A 17,601-nucleotide genomic window follows, 5' to 3' on the forward strand; every position below is an offset into this window, starting at 1 on the left:
CAAATATGCTTGATGTTATTGACACAAGTCAGTAACATCAACAAGGTTTACCTTTGTGCATTCGCTCACAGCATAAAACGTTTGGTGGACAAAATGAGGGAAAAAAAGAAGGAAAGTTGTACATGTAAACAAACTACGGTGAGTTCAAGGACCGCCAAAATTAGTAGGACAAAACGGCGCTCGCCAAATACTGCCATCAGTGAAGCATGTTTAATATGAACAGTGGGATTTCTAACAATTAGGGAGGTTTGTGTCATGTTGTCCCCCTACAGAAACCATATTAAAACAAAAATATATCCCCCCTCCTTTTTGTACTTTCACACATTTTTGAAAAAGCTCGGGCCTAGTGCAACAAATATTACATTATCATACTTTCCAAACATTTTTTTGTCTAAATAAAAATAACTACTTAAATATCTGCTTGACTTGTGATTTTACAGCAAACTATCCATCAAATTAATCAAAATGACAATACATTTTCACGTTGTTCTTTACAGCATATTACTGGATTTATAACAGTCTATGCAAGCTGGGTTATGTTTCCTGTGGTCTGGAACAACATGGCACACAAACAACTAACTGAAATGTGTCATGAGACATGCAAATATCAATTAAATACAAAGAGGACATAAGTAAAGGAAATTAAATGAACTCAAATATAGCTACAAGTGAGGCATAATGATGCAATACGTACATAAAGCTAGCCTAAATAGCATGTCAGTAGCATCAATTAGCTTGCAGTCACGCACTGACCAAATATGCTTGATTAGCACTCCAACAAGTCAATAACATCAACAAAGCTCACTTTTGTGCATTCGCGCACAGCATAAAACGTTTGGTGGACAAAATGAGGGGGAAAAAAAAGGAAAGTTGTACATGTAAGCAAACTACGGTGAGTTCAAGGACCGCCAAAATTAGTAGGACAAAACGGCGCTCGCCAATACTGCCATCAGTGAAGCATGTTTAATATGAACAGTGGGATTTCTAACAATTAGGGAGGTTTGTGTCATGTTGTCCCCCTACAGAAACCATATTAAAACAAAAATACTGTATATTCCTCCCCCCTTTTTTTGTATTTTCACACATTTTTGAAAAAGCTCGGGCCTAGTGCAACAAATATTACAGTATATTATCATACTTTCCAAACATTTTTTTGTCTAAATAAAAATAACTACTTAACTTGTGATTTTAGAAGCAAACTACCCATCAAATTAATCAAAATGACAATACATTTTACGTTGTTCTTTACAGCATATTACTGGATTTATAACAATCTATGCAAGCTGGGTTATGTTTCCTGTGGTCTGGAACAACATGGCACACAAGCAACTCACTGAAATGTGTCATGAGACATGCAAATATCAATTAAATACACAGAGGACATAAGTAAAGGAAATTGAAAGAACTCAAATATAGCTACAAGTGAGGCATAATGATGCAATACGTACATAAAGCTAGCCTAAATAGCATGTTAGCATCGATTAGCTTGCAGTCACGCACTGACCAAATATGCTTGATGTTATTGACACAAGTCAATAACATCAACAGGGTTTACCTTTGTGCATTCACGCACAGCATAAAACGTTAGGTGGACAAAATGAGAGAAAAAAGAAGGAAAGTTGTACATGTAAACAAACTACGGTGAGTTCAAGGACCGACAAAATTAGTGGGACAAAACGGCGCTCGCCAAATACTGCCATCAGTGAAGCATGTTTAATATGAACAGTGGGATTTCTAACAATTAGGGAGGTTTGTGTCATGTTGTCCCCCTACAGAAACCATATTAAAACAAAAATACTGTATATTCCCCCCCCCTTTTTTTTTTTGTATTTTCACACATTTTTGAAAAAGCTCCAGGAGCCAAATATTACATGATATTATCATACTTTCCAAAGAAATTTTGTCTAAATAAAATAAATACTTAAATATCTGCTTGACTTGTGATTTTACAGCAAACTACCCATCAAATTAATGAAAATGACAATACATTTTACGTTGTTCTTTACAGCATATTACTGTAAATTGAAAAAAACAACTAAAATTCTGGCGTACCACCTCTGCCTCAATTTGAGCCAGGGAAAAGCCTGGTAGTGCATTCACTTCAGTAGGCAGAAGACACAAACACACATACTGGCCTTGAAGTTTTTAAGCAAAATCTCATTTAAAGAAAACTGCATAAATAAATAAAAAAATAACTTTGGTGAATTTAGGTAAGCAACATCGCCTGAGAGGTATTAGAAAACATAAACGTGCAGCAGATGGGTCCGTGTGGATGTGTCACGGTACAATCTGCCGCATTAAAGTAAGTAGATAATGAGACTTGGAAGTAACACTGCTGTCATCTACCAAATGCTCTCTTCAAATCACAGGACCACCTTTAACACCACACGTACAGTGGTGGTCAAAAGTGTACATACACTTGTAAAGAACATCATGTCATGGCTGTCTTGAGTTTCCAATCATTTCTACAACGCTTATTTTATCGTGATGTAGTGATTGGAGCACATACTTGTTGGTCACAAAAACATTCATGAAGTTTGCTTCTTTTATGAATTTATTATGGGTCTACTGAAAATGTGCTGGGTCAAAAGTATACATACAGCAATGTTAATATTTGCTTACATGTCCCTCGGCAAGTTTCACTGCAATAAGGCGCTTTTGGTAGCCATCCTAACACAAGTTAGGACCAAAATCAGGACATAAATCCTGGTCCCAATACAGAGAACCATTGGATCGGATAGAGCAGGGGTCACCAACCTTTTTGAAACCAAGAGCTACTTCTTAGGTACTGATACACACTTAAATAAATTGCCAGAAACAGCCAATTTGCTCAATTTAGCTTTAACTCTGTGTTATTATTAATAATTAATGATATTTATCTTTGTGGAAACACTGATCATCTTAATGATTTCTCACAATAAATATATATAGAAACAGATAAATATCAATATGCAACACTTTATTTTTATATTTTCTCTAAGTGCACATTTTTCAAATTGAACATTTTCAAATGATCACTTCTAAGACAGTCTTGTGAAATCACAATATCCCATTTTAACTAGCTAGCCACTAACATTTTTTAACAAATCATGAATTACTTTGCACCATGTTTGTACAAATAACTCATGTAAAATACAAAAGTCAACTCTAAAATTTTTAAATAAATCATGTCACACTTGGAACTGGACACCAAATCTGTTATCTGTTTCTATGTCAGTTAGTGGGAAGCCTGGCATTGCATAGGTATATGTGTTTTAAAATCCTAAAATCATTTTTAAGGTTGTATTTTTCTTTAAAATTGTCTTTCTGAAAGTTATAAGAAGCAAAGTAAAGAAATAAATGAATTTATTTAAACAAGTGAAGACCAAGTCTTTAAAATATTCTCTTGGATTTTCAAATTCTATTTGAGTTTTGTCTCTCTTAGAATTAAAAATGTCGAGCAAAGCGAGACCAGCTTGCTAGTAAATAAATACAATTTAAAAAATAGAGGCAGCTCACTGGTAAGTGCTGCTATTTGAGCTATTTTTAGAACAGGCCAGCGGGCTACTCATCTGGTCCTTACGGGCTACCTGGTGCCCGCGGGCACCGCGTTAGTGACCCCTGGGATAGAGAGACAAATACGAGAATCCGTGAACATTGCTCCAAAGTCAGGATTTTTTTGTTGATTTAATGTGCATACAAAAGTAAACCTTTTTGAGTAGAATCATGACTTTTGTCGTCATTTTGCCAAGTAAAATTTCCGATTATTATTATAACATTGCCAAAATGTTAGTTTTCTTATAAAATTGTGACTTGTCGAGTAAAATTGCGACTCTTTTCATAAAATTGCCCAAATTTTAAGCTTTTCTTGTAAAATTCGAACTTTTATCATAATATTGCACAAATGGTCCGTTTTTCTTGTCAAATTTTGACTGGCGTTGAGTAAAATTACGACTTTCATTATAATACCGCCATCCAAAAGCTTCTGCTTGAATTTTTGACCACTCCTCTTGACAAAATTGGTGCAGTTCAGCTAAATGTGTTGGTTTTCTGACATGGACTTGTTTCTTCAGCATTGTCCACACGTTTAAGTCAGGACTTTGGGAAGGCCACTCTAAAACCTTCATTCTAGCCTGATTTAGCCATTCCTTTACCACTTTTGACGTGTGTTTGGGGTCATCGTCCTGTTGGAACACCCAACTGCGCCCAAGACCCAACCTCCGGGCTGATGATTTTAGCTTGTCTTGAAGAATTTGGAGGTAATCCTCCTTTTTCATTGTCCCATTTACTTTCTGTAAAGCAGCAGTTCCATTGGCAGCAAAACAGGCCCAGAGCATAATACTACCACCAACATGCTTGACGGTAGGCATGGTGTTACTGGGATTAAAGGCCTCACCTTTTCTCCTCCAAACATATTGCTGGGTATTGTGGCCAAAAAGCTCAATTTTTGTTTCATCTGACCACAGAACTTTCCTCCAGAAGGTCTTACCTTTGTCCGTGTGGTGTCAGATGAAACAAAAATGGAGCTGTTTGGCCACAATACCCAGCAATATGTTTGGAGGAGAGAAGGTGAGGCCTTTAATCCCAGGAACACCAATTCCTACCGTCAAGCATGGTGGTGGTAGTATTATGCTCTGGGCCTGTTTTGTTGCCAGTGGAACTGGTGCTTTACAGAGAGTAAATGGGACAATGAAAAAGGAGGATTACCTCCAAATTCTTCAGGACAAGCTAAAATCATCAGCCCGGAGGTTGGGTCTTGGGTGCAGTTGGGTGTTCCAACAGGACAATGATCCCAAACACACCTCAAAAGTGGTAAAGGAATGGCTAAATCAGGCTAGAATGAAGGTTTTAGAATGGCCTTCCCAAAGTCCTGACTTAAAGGTGTGGACAATGCTGAAGAAACAAGTCCATGTCAGAAAAGCAACACATTTAGCTGAGCTGCACCAATTTTGTGGTCAAAAATTCAAGCAGAAGCTTGTGGATGGCTACCAAAAGCGCCTTATTGCAGTGAAACTTGCCAAGGGACATGTAAGCAAATATTAACATTGCTGTATGTATACTTTTGACCCAGCACATTTTCAGTAGACCCATAATACATTCATAAAAGAAGCAAACTTCATGAATGTTTTTTTGTGACCAACAAGTATGTGCTCCAATCACTCTATCACAAAAAATAAGAGTTGTAGAAATGATTGGAAACTCAAGACAGCCATGACATGATGTTCTTTACAAGTGTATGTACACTTTTGACCACGACTGTAGCTCAACATGTTCTTCATGTCCTTTTGTTACAGGAAGGCAGGCTTTGAGAAAGAAGGAATAGAATAAATAGTTGGGTAAGGACTTGAGCTACAATGCATCCTTTTGTTGGCGTCCTTGGGGCTCGCAGCATAAAAAGTCACAAAAACATGCTTTTGGAACATCTTTAGGGCCACACCGAGAAAAATAGACGTTACAAGAATAATTTAGTGTTCGTAATACTATAAGATTAAAGTTGCAACAGGATGAGAAAACATAATAAAAGAGGGAACGCTTGAATTTACAATCATAAAATGAGATTTTTCATGATGGGGAAAAAAATCAAATATCATAAGAATGAAGTTGTAATATGAGGAAAATTTGTTATAGGAGACTGAAATTATAATATTACAATAATTATTTTCTATTAATTTATATTAAAATTTAAAAAACCCTGCAATCTTTCAGAACTAAAAATTTAACAATTCAAGTTAACCATAACAAGTCACCAAAATAAAAGTTATACACTGTATAATTATAATATCATATAATTGACATTTATCGACTAATTTTTATCGGTCACATTTTTCCATATTGAATAAGTATTAACTCAAGAAAATACATTTTACTCAAACTTGTTAATACTACTATTGATACACATATACTGTACATATATATATATACTAGGGCTGCAACAACTAATCGATTAAATTCGATTATAAAAATAGTTGCCGATTAATTTAGTCATCGATTCGTTGGATCTATGTTATGCGCATGCGCAGAGGCTTTAAAAAAAATAAAATAATATATATATATTTTTTAAAATAAATCTTTATTTATAAACTGCAACATTTACAAACAGCTGAGAAACAATCAAAATAAGTATGGTGCCAGTATGCTGTTTTTTTTTTTAAAATAAAATGCTGGAAAGGATAGAAATGTAGTTTGTCTCGTTTATCCGATTATTAATCGATCAATCGAAGTAATAATCGACAGATTAATCGATTATCAAATTAATCGTTAGTTGCAGCCCTAATATATACACATACATACATATGTGTGTAAGTATGTAATATATATATATATATATATATATATATATATATATATATATATATATATATATATATATATATATATATATATATATATATATATATATATATATATATATATATATATATATATATATGTGTGTATGTATGTATATATACATACATATATATATAAACATACATACATATACATATATATGTATATATGTACAGTATGTACATATATACATATATATGTATACATATGTACAGTATGTATGTATGTGTATATATATATATATATGTATGTATGTGTATATACATATATATGTATATATATATATATATATATATATATATATACACACACACACGTATATATATATATATATATATATATATATATATATATATATATATATATATATATATATACCGTATATAATTATCATTTCATATTTTTTTATTTAACTTAACAGAAGAAAATGTGTCTTAACAGATTGATAAAATAATTTAAAAAACATCTAATTTTACTAAAAACGTATTACAGTGTATATTTATATTTGAATATTATATACTTATGTAACTGCAATTAACTTGTAGTGCTAGAAAAATACTTGAAATTGTTCGAGAATAAAGGGCATATGTAAAAAATATATAATTTTACAGCAAGTCATAATATTTTAATCATAAACGTATCAATGCATTAAAATGAAAACATTAGTGTTATACAAACATAAAGTGAAATGTTCTCCACAAATATTTATAGTATTAATATATTGCTGTTTTCTGAAAGAGAGTAAATGATGACTTTGTCTGGTTATTCTTCCCTTTTATTAAAAAAAAATAAGGATTTTATTTTAATGTCTTATTTGTCTCCTAGTTGTACTTGTTTTCCTACAGCATGGCCCTAATACTTCTTTGGCAACAACGAGGAGGTCCTGCCACTCTTTGACAAACAAGATCCGCTTCTTTCAAAATATTTTTTCAAAAGGGCAGTAAAGAATGATGCAGTAAAAAGTGTTCCAATCAAGGAAAATGTGTCAGGTGACTGCTGGTGCAAATAGTTGCTTCTTCTTCTCACTTCATTGCAAAAATATTAGGTTGATGACTTTGGCGATGCATCATCAAAACAAAACAAAAAAAGGTCTACGTCAATACACGGGCCACCTGTGCTTGGAGCTCCTTGTCGGGGTGTGACAGCAGCTCAACCAGTCGGCCGTGGAGCTGCGACGACTCGTCCAGCATCACCCGGAAGAGGCAGTCCTGCTTCCGCCGCAGCTGGTCGGCCACCTGGGCGGACGGCCTCCAGGCCTTCAGGTTGCCGGCGAACGTCAGCAGCCGCAGGAGCACCGCCGAGGCTGTTTGCACGTCAAAGAGCAGCATGACGGAAGCTGGCGCCTGGGGGCCAAAGCACACAGGAACACAGTCAATATTAGCGGCTACAAAGTGACATGTTACACATTTTTTAAATACATGCAATCAAATAAGCGGACTTGAAAAAGCTTGTTTGTGCAAGTTGTGGTAGTTTTATGAGCTATGATTCATGAGTGAGAGGAATAATGACAAATTGCAGTATTTTTGACAAAAAAACTCACTTTCTGTATGGAGGATGAAAGCTATTTAACTCTACTGCCACCTAGTGGGTGCTGGATGCACTATATATATCTATATTGCCATAAATATTCAGCCACCTGCCTTGACTCACATATGAACTTGGAAGTGCCATCCCATTCCTAACCCATAGGGTTCAATATGACCTTTTGCAGCTATTACAGCTTCAACTCTTCTGGGAAGGCTGTCCACAAGGTTGCGGAGTGTGTTTATAGGAATTTTCCACCATTCTTCCAAAAGCGCATTGGTGAGGTCACGAAGTGTTGGTGGCCGGGCTCTCAGTCTCCGTTCTAACTCATCCAAAAGGTGTTCTATTGCAGTGGTCCCCAACCACCGGACCGATTGGTACCGGGCCGCACAAGAAATAAAAATGTTTTTAAAAAAAATTAAAACATTTTTTTTTAAAATTAAATCAACATAAAAAAACACAATATATACATATTGTGTATGTGTATGTCAATATAGATCAATACAGTCTGCAGGGATACAGTCCGTAAGCACACATGATTGTATTTCTTTATGGGAAAAAAAAAAAAAAAAAAAAAATAATAATAATACAAATAAAAATAAATCCCCCCCCCCGGTCCGTGGGACAAATTTTCAAGCGTTGACCGGTCCCCAGCTACAAAAAGGTTGGGGACCACTGTTCTATTGGGTTCAGGTCAGGACTCTGTGCAGGCCAGTCAAGTCCATCCACACCAGACTCTGTCATCCATGTCTTTATGGCCCGCTCCAAACTGTTCCCACAAGGTTGGGAGCATGGAATTGTCCAAAATGTTTTGGTATCTTGGAGCATTCAAAGTTCCTTTCACTGGAACTAACTCCTGAAAAACGACCCCACACCATAATTCCTCCTCCACCAAAAAATATATATGTCCTGCTTGAAATTGCATGCCTTTTAAACTTTAATAGCAGTGTTTCCCACACATTCATTTATTTGTGGCGGCCCGCCACAAAAGAATTACGTCCGCCACAATTTAAAAAAAAACAAACATTAATTAATTTATTTATTTTGTCCTGTCCAGCTTCTCAGGCAAATCATATAGTTGATGTAGATGCCCATATAGGCTGTTCAGATTTACTTTACAAAAGAGAAGTGTAGGATACTTCTCTTGTTGCCTTATTTGTATATGACCACTACTGTTTTGTTTATTTGTTACTGACTGTGGCAGGACACCTCTGCCTCTGTTTCACTTTATGTTGCTGGTAAATAATATGGTTGTAGTAGTAGGCTAAAGTTAAATTATTTAGTATGCACTAATTAAAGGAGCAGAGCTTTAAGAGACATTTTAGCTTTTATATTTTATAAGATATATTTTTTGTAAGAACCACAATTAATAAATATATTTCAGTGAATAACTTATTGTTCAAATCTGTATATAAATATGTACATAAAGTGTTGTAATTATATTGTAAAATGGATGGATGGACGTTTAAAACAAAACTGTTGTTATTAATTTGTAAGTATACATTTTTTTAGCCTTTTTAGAGAAAATCATATCATTGTAATAAATTATGCAAATTACTCAATGACGTCATGGTGACCACGCCCATAGCCACAGGTATCTTGGCAGTTTATGGGAAACACTGAATAGTATCCATTAGTGCAGGGGTCGGCAACCCAAAATGTTGAAAGAGCCATATTGGACTAAAAATACAAAAATAAATCTGTCTGGAGCCGCAAAAAATGTAAAGCCTTATATAAGTCTTATAATGAAGTCAACACGTGATAAAAGTGTCCATATTAGCTGTCCGTTCTAATTCATACCAAAGGTGTTCTATCGGCTTCAGGTCAGGACTCTGTGCAGGCCAGTCAAGTTCATCCTACACCAGACTCTGTCATCCATGTCTCTATGGACCTTGCTTTATGCACTGGTGCACAGTCATGTTGGAACTGTTCCCGCAAGGTTGGGAGCATGGAATTGTCCAAAATGTTTTGGTATACTGGAGCATTCAAAGTTCCTTTCACTGGAACTAAGGGACCAAACCCAACTCCTGAAAATCAACCCCCACACCATAATTCCTCCTTTCATTTCACGCCCGGCACAATGCAGTCCGAAATGTAGCGTTCTCCTGGCAACCTCCAAACCCAGACTGGTCCATCAGATTGCCAGATGGAAAAGCGTGATTCGTCACTCCAGAGTCTGGTCTAGAGTCCAGTGGCGACGTGCTTTACACCACTGCAGGGGTCACCAACGCGGTGCCCGCGGGCACCAGGTAGCCCATAAGGACCAGATGAGTAGCCCGCTGGCCTGTTCTAAAAATAGCTCAAATAGCAGCACTTACCAGTGAGCTGCCTCTATTTTTTAATTTTTTTTTATTTACTAGCAAGCTGGTCTCGCTTTGCTCGACATTTTTAATTCTAAGAGAGACAAAACTCAAACAGAATTTGAAAATCCAAGAAAATATTTTAAAGACTTGGTCTTCACTTGTTTAAATAAATTCATTAATTTTTTTACTTTGCTTCCTATAACTTTCAGAAAGACAATTTTAGAGAAAAAAATACAACCTTAAAATTGATTTTAGGATTTTTAAACACATATACCTTTTTACCTTTTAAATTCCTTCCTCTTCGTCCTGACAATTTAAATCAATGTTCAAGTAAATTTATTGTTTTTATTGTAAAGAATTATCAATAAATTTTAATTTAATTCTTCATTTTAGCTTCTGTTTTTTCGACGAAGAATATTTGTGAAATATTTTTTCAAACTTATTATGATTAAAATTTTAAAAAAATTATTCTGGCAAATCTAGAAAATCTGTAGAATCACATTTAAGTCTATTGAATTTCTTTTAAAATTTTTGTTTTGTAAAATCTATAAGAAATAATGATTTGTCTTTGTTAGAAATATAGCTTGGTCCAATTTGTTATATATTCTAACAAAGTGTAGATTGGATTTTAACCTATTTAAAACATGTCATCAAAATCCTAAAATGAATCTTAATCAGGAAAAATTACTAATCATGTTCCATAAATTATTTTTTTTATTTTTTCAAAAAGATTCGAATTAGCTAGTTTTCCTCTTCTTTTTTTCGGTTGAATTTTGAATTTTAAAGAGTCGAAATTGAAGATAAACGGTTTCAAAATTTAATTGTAATTTTTTTTCGTGTTTTCTCCTCTTTTAAACCGTTCAATTAAGTGTAAATATCATTAATTATTAATAATAACATAGAGTTAAAGGTAAATTGAGCAAATTGGCTATTTCTGGCAATTTATTTAAGTGTGTATCAAACTGGTAGCCCTTCGCATTAACCAGTACCCAAGAAGTAGCTCTTGCTTTCAAAAAGGTTGGTGACCCCTGCACCACTGCATCCGACGCTTTGCATTGGACTTGGTGATGCATGGCTTAGACGCAGCTGCTCGGCCATGGAAACCCATTCCACGGAGCTCTCTGCGTACTGTACGTGGGCTAATTGGAAGGTCACATGACGTTTGGAGCTCTTTAGCAACTGACTGTGCAGAAAGTCTTTGCACTATGCTGACCTCTCTGTCAGTTTACGTGGCCTACCACTTGGTGGCTGAGTTGCTGTTGTTCCCAAACTCTTCCATTTTCTTATAATAAAGCCCACAGTTGACTTTGGAATATTTAGGAGCGAGGAAATTTCACGACTGGATTTGTTGCACAGGTGGCATCCTGTGACAGTTCCACGCTGGAAATCACTGAGAGCGGCCCATTCTTTCACAAATGTTTGTAGAAACAGTCTCCATACCCAAGTGCTTGATTTTATACACCTGATTCTCATCATTTGGATGGGTGGCCAAATACTTTTGGCAATATAGTGTACATGTATATATATAGAGCAGGGGTTTCAAACCCGTTTTCATTGAGGGCCACATCGCAGTTATGGTTGCCCTCAGAGGGCCACTATGGTCGGAAAATACGGTAACTTGAAATATTTTGTAACTTTACAAACGCCGTTTATGTAAGGATTTAACAATTTTGGTCCTAGTATGTGTGTGTTGGGCCAAAAAGGGGGTAAACACAATCCAGTGCGCTCAAACTAACTAACTGTATCGCGCTTTAGGTGCTATGTGAGTGCATCCTAAAATCAACCCGCTTACCTGAGCCTGAACGATATCATCCATCATGTCTGGATTAGACGACAAATTCACCAGCACTTTTAAGGTCTGAACCTGAAACAAAGCGTTTTTTCAAGGTTATTGAACAAAAATCGATAAATAATACAAACCCCAAAAGGAGTGAAGTTGTCACGTTGTGTAAATGGTAAATAAAAAGAGAATACAATGATTTGCAAATCCTTTTCAACTTATATTCAATGGAATAGACTGCAAAGACAAGATATTTAACATTCGAACTGGAAAACGTTGTTATTTTTTGCAAATATTAGCTCATTTGGAATTTGATGCCTGCAACATGTTTCAAAAAAGCTGGCACAAGTAGCAAAAAAGACTGAGAAAGTGGAGGAATGCTCGTCAAACACTTATTTGGAACATCCCACAGGTGAACGGGCTCATTGGGAACAGGTGGGTGCCATGATTGGGTATAAAAGCAGCTTCCATGAAATGCTCAGTCGTTCACAAACAAGGACGGGGCGAGGGTCACCACTTTGTCAACAAATGCCTGAGCAAATTGTTTAAGAACAACATTTATCAACCAGCTATTGCAAGGAATTTAGGGATTTCACCATCTACGCTCCGTAATATCATCAAAAGGTTCAGAGAATCTGGAGAAATCACTGCACGTAAGCCATGATATTACAGACCTTTGTTCCCTCAGGCGGTACCGCATCACAAAGCGACATCAGTATGTAAAGGATATCACCACAATGGGCTCAGGAACACTTCAGAAAACCACTGTCAGTAACTACAGTCGGTCGCTACATCTGTAAGTGCAAGTTAAAACTCTACTATGCAAAGCGGACGCCATTTATCAACAACACCCAGAAACGCCGCCGGCTTCGCTGGGCCCGAGCTCATCTAAGATGGACTGATGCAAAGTGGATAAGTGTTCTGTGGTCTGACGAGTCCACATTTCAAATTGTTTTTGGAAACTGTGGATGTCGTGTCCTCCGGAAAGAAGAGGAAAAGAACCATCCGGATTGTTCTAGGCACACATTTTAAAAGCCAGTATCTGTGATGGTATGGGGGTGTATTAGTGCCCAAGACATGGGTAACTTACACATCTGTGAAGGCACCATTAATGCTGAAAGGTACATACAGGTTTTGGAGCAACATATGTTGCCATCCAAGCAACGTTATCATGGACGCCCCTGCTTATTTCAGCAAGACAATGCCAAGCCACGTGTTACATCAACGTGGCTTCATAATAAAAGAGTGCGGGTACTAGACTGGCCTGCCTGTAGTCCAGACCTGTCTCCCATTGAAAATGTGTGGTGCAATATGAAGGCTAAAATATGAGAAGGGAGACTGTTGAACAACTTAAGCTGTACATCAAGCAAGAACGGGAAATAATTCCACTTCAAAAATGTGTCTCCTCAGTTCCCAAACCTTTACTGAGTGTTGTTAAAAGGAAAGGCCATGTAGCACAGTGGTAAAAATGCCCCCGTGACAACTTTTTTGCAATGTGTTGCTGCCATTAAATTCTAAGTGAATGAGTTTCTTAGTTTGAACGTGAAAATATCTTGTCTTTGCAGTCTATTCAGTTGAATATAAGTTGAAAAGGATTTGCAAATCATTGTGTTCTCTTTTTATTTACCATTTACACAACGTGGCGACTTCGCTGCTTTTGGGGTTCGTAACACAAGAACATTCACCAAGAGGCGAAGGAGCTTACCTGTAACGTTTCATTGCACACCACGAGCAGCGAGAGTAAAAGAGTCACCGAGTCCTTGAGCAAGTACTGGTGTTTGTCCGTGACGGACAGATTCGTTAGCAGCCTGAGAGCGCCGAGCTGGAGGTCAGAGTTCACCGAAGACATCTCGATCAACTCCAGCACTTGTGGCACATAAACCTGCACGGACAGAGATGGGTTTTTGTCCTGTTTACACTGCAAAAACTGAAATCTAAGTAAGATGAAGTATCTCAAATAAGGGTGATATTTGCTCATTTTCTGTCTGATAAGATAATTCTTCTCACTAAGCAGATTTTATGTTAGAGTGTTTTACTTGTTTTAAGTGTTTTTGGTCCTTAAATGATCTCAGTAAGATATTACAGCTTGTTGCTGAGATTTGATGACCTATATTGAGTAAAACATGCTTGAAACTAGAATATCAAGTGTTGCAAAGCTGTGTCATCAACACTCACAAGTAAAGATGTAATATAAAATGTAATATCGGAAATTATCGGTATCGGTTTTTTATTATCTGTATCGTTTTTTTTTTTTTTTTAAATTAAATCAACATAAAAAACACAAGATATACTTACAATTAGTGCACCAACCCAAAAAAACTCCCTCCCCCATTTACACTCTTCACACAAAAGGGTTGTTTCTTTCTGTTATTAATATTCTGGTACCTACATTATATATCAATATATATCAATACAGTCTGCAAGGGATACAGTCCGTAAGCACACATGATTGTGCGTGCTGCTGCTCCACTAATAGTACTAACCTTTAACAGTTAATTTTACTCATTTTCATTCATTGCTAGTTTCTATGTAACTGTTTTTATATTGTTTTACTTTCTTTTTTATTCAAGAAAATGTTTTTAATTTAGTTATCTTATTTTATTATTTTTTTTAAAAAGTACCTTATCTTCACCATACATGGTTGTCCAAATTAGGCATAATAATGTTTTAATTCCACGACTGCATATATCGGTTGATATCGGTATCGGTTGATATCGGTATCGGTAATTAAAGAGTTGGACAATATCGGAATATCGGATATCGGCAAAAAGCCATTATCGGACATCCCTACTCACAAGTATAAAACTACTTTTTTAAAGTAATAATTTCTTATTTCAAGCATGAAAAAAAATATCATGATTTTGACATAATTGTGTCTCATAATTGAAACAGATGACAGCCAAATGGACTTTGCTGTTTTATTTTCAATGAAACAATAGAAAATACATACTCATAAAGTAGTACAGTTGGCACAGTACAGTAAACCAGTTAATAAAGTTAATATTTAAACATTTAACATTTCAAACAATTTTGAACAGAAATAGTTCATGCACATTCAGGTAAATTCTTCAAAATTACAATTAAAAAAATTTGGGGCCGGGGGTCGGGCTGTATATATGCGCACTAATTGACTGAAAGAGCACGCACTTGACGCGATGATGTCATGTTATCCATGGAAAAATGCATTTTTAGACAATATGATTTGCCTGAGCGGCTAGTAGACCCCGAGAGTAACAGGCGGTTTCCTTGTTGCCTTTCCATTAAGAACAATAAATTAGTTTTTAGTAGGGATGTCCGATAATATCGGCCTGCCGATATTATCGGCCGATAAATGCGTTAAAATGTAATATCGGAAATTATCGGTATCGTTTTTTTTATTATCTGTATCGTTTTTTTTGTTTTTTTTTATTAAATCAACATAAAAAACACAAGATACACTTACAATTAGTGCACCAACCCAAAAAACCTCCCTCCCCCATTTCTTTCTGTTATCAATATTCTGGTTCCTACATTATATATCAATATATATCAATACAGTCTGCAAGGGATACAGTCCGTAAGCACACATGATTGTGCGTGCTGCTGGTCCACTAATAGTACTAACCTTTAACAGTTAATTTTACTCATTTTCATTAATTACTAGTTTCTATGTAACTGTTTTTATATTGTTTTACTTTCTTTTGTATTCAAGAAAATGTTTTTAATTTATTTATCTTATTATTATTATTTTTTAAAAGGACCTTATCTTCACCATACCTGGTTGTCCAAATTAGGCATAATAATGTGTTAATTCCACGACTGTATATATCGGTATCGGTTGATATCGGTATCGGTAATTAAAGAGTTGGACAATATCGGAATATCGGATATTGGCAAAAAGCCATTATCGGACATCCCTACTCACAAGTATAAAACTACTTTTTTAAAGTAATAATTTCTTATTTCAAGCATGAAAAAAAATATCATGATTTTGACATAATTGTGTCTCATAATTAAAACAGATGACAGCCAAATGGACTTTGCCGTTTTATTTTCAATGAAACAATAGAAAATACGTACTCATATAGTAGTACAGTTGGCACAGTACAGTAAACTAGTTAATAAAGTTAATATTTAAACATTTAACATTTCAAACAATTTTGAACAGAAATAGTTCATGCACATTCAGGTAAATTCTTCAAAATTACAATTAAAAAAAATTTGGGCCGGGGGCCGGGCTGTATATATGCGCACTAATTGACTGAAAGAGCACGCACTTGACGCGATGATGTCATGTTATCCATGGAAAAATGCATTTTTAGACAATATGATTTGCCTGAGCGGCTAGTAGACCCCGAGAGTAACAGGCGGTTTCCTTGTTGCCTTTCCATTAAGAACAATAAATTAGTTTTTAGTAGGGATGTCCGATAATATCGGCCTGCCGATATTATCGGCCGATAAATGCGTTAAAATGTAATATCGGAAATTATCTGTATCGGTTTTTTATTTTTATTTTTTTTATTTATTAAATCAACATAAAAAACACAAGATACACTTACAATTAGTGCACCAACCCAAAAAACCTCCCTCCCCCATTTCTTTCTGTTATCAATATTCTGGTTCCTACATTATATATCAATATATATCAATACAGTCTGCAAGGGATACAGTCCGTAAGCACACATGATTGTGCGTGCTGCTGCTCCACTAATAGTACTAACCTTTAACACTTAATTTTACTCATTTTCATTAATTACTAGTTTCTATGTAACTGTTTTTATATTGTTTTACTTTCTTTTTTATTCAAGAAAATGTTTTTAATTTAGTTATCTTATTTTATTATTATTTTTTAAAAAAGTACCTTATCTTCACCATACATGGTTGTCCAAATTAGGCATAATAATGTGTTAATTCCACGACTGCATATATCGGTATCGGTTGATATCGGTATCGGTAATTAAAGAGTTGGACAATATCGGAATATCGATATCGGCAAAAAACCATTATCGGACATCCCTAGTTTTTAGTATAAGTTTGCTGGTTTTATGAAATGTAATGCCGAGCGCATATCATTATGTCAAGATAATGGCACTAGCATTTACTTCATTTAAGAACATTTTTCAACATATTGAGCAAAAAGGTCTCATATTTTCTTTTTCTACCAAGAAAAGTGCACTTGTTATTAGTGAGAATATACTTATTTTAAAGGTATTTTTGGGTTCATTGAGGTTAGCTAATTTGACTTGTTTTGGAAAGTCTTGACAAGCTGAATTTTCTTGTTCTATTGGCAGATAATTTTGCTTAGTTCATATAAAATACCCCTAATTTTTGTATTTGTTTTCCTTGTTTTTGAACACTGACTTTTTGCAGTGTAGTTATTACCAGACCGACACATTGTGCATGCAGAACATATGCTTGTGTACCTTCAGTTGCTCCTGGTTTTCCACGTTCATGCACAGATTACTCAAAGCATTCAGAGCGTGGGCTTTCACCTCGGGTGCAGGGTCAGAGAGGAGGCCACCTATGACGGGAATCCCTTCAAACTCACGAATAACGTTCTATAGGGGGACAAGGGGGGTAAACATGTATATTACCAGCATGACGTCGGGAATGTGATGTTTTTGAGGGCCAGTACCTGATTCACGGTAAAGGCCGCGGCGTTTCCTAATGTGAGTAAAAGACGACACCTGTCGGGTGGACTCGTGC

At 35.6% G+C, this 17,601-nt stretch overlaps 1 protein-coding gene across 1 annotated transcript in view; it reads right to left on the bottom strand.

Annotated features, from left to right (window-relative positions):
- Window positions 1–6,991: 6,991 nt before the first annotated feature.
- Window positions 6,992–17,601, bottom strand: part of LOC133645849 (armadillo repeat-containing protein 10-like) — a 15,838-nt gene continuing 5,228 nt past the window's right edge. Inside the window, exons 2-6 of the mRNA XM_062040759.1 lie at window positions 17,531–17,601; window positions 17,319–17,453; window positions 13,622–13,798; window positions 11,929–12,000; window positions 6,992–7,652 (exon numbers count right to left, since the gene is read on the bottom strand). The exon at window positions 17,531–17,601 is cut by the window's right edge and continues 75 nt beyond it. Coding sequence (XP_061896743.1) covers window positions 7,401–7,652; window positions 11,929–12,000; window positions 13,622–13,798; window positions 17,319–17,453; window positions 17,531–17,601 — 707 coding nt within the window. The 3' untranslated portion in view covers window positions 6,992–7,400. The remainder of the gene's footprint in view (window positions 7,653–11,928; window positions 12,001–13,621; window positions 13,799–17,318; window positions 17,454–17,530) is intronic.

This window comes from Entelurus aequoreus, linkage group LG03 (assembly GCF_033978785.1).
Source record: "Entelurus aequoreus isolate RoL-2023_Sb linkage group LG03, RoL_Eaeq_v1.1, whole genome shotgun sequence".
NCBI lineage: Eukaryota > Metazoa > Chordata > Actinopteri > Syngnathiformes > Syngnathidae > Entelurus > Entelurus aequoreus.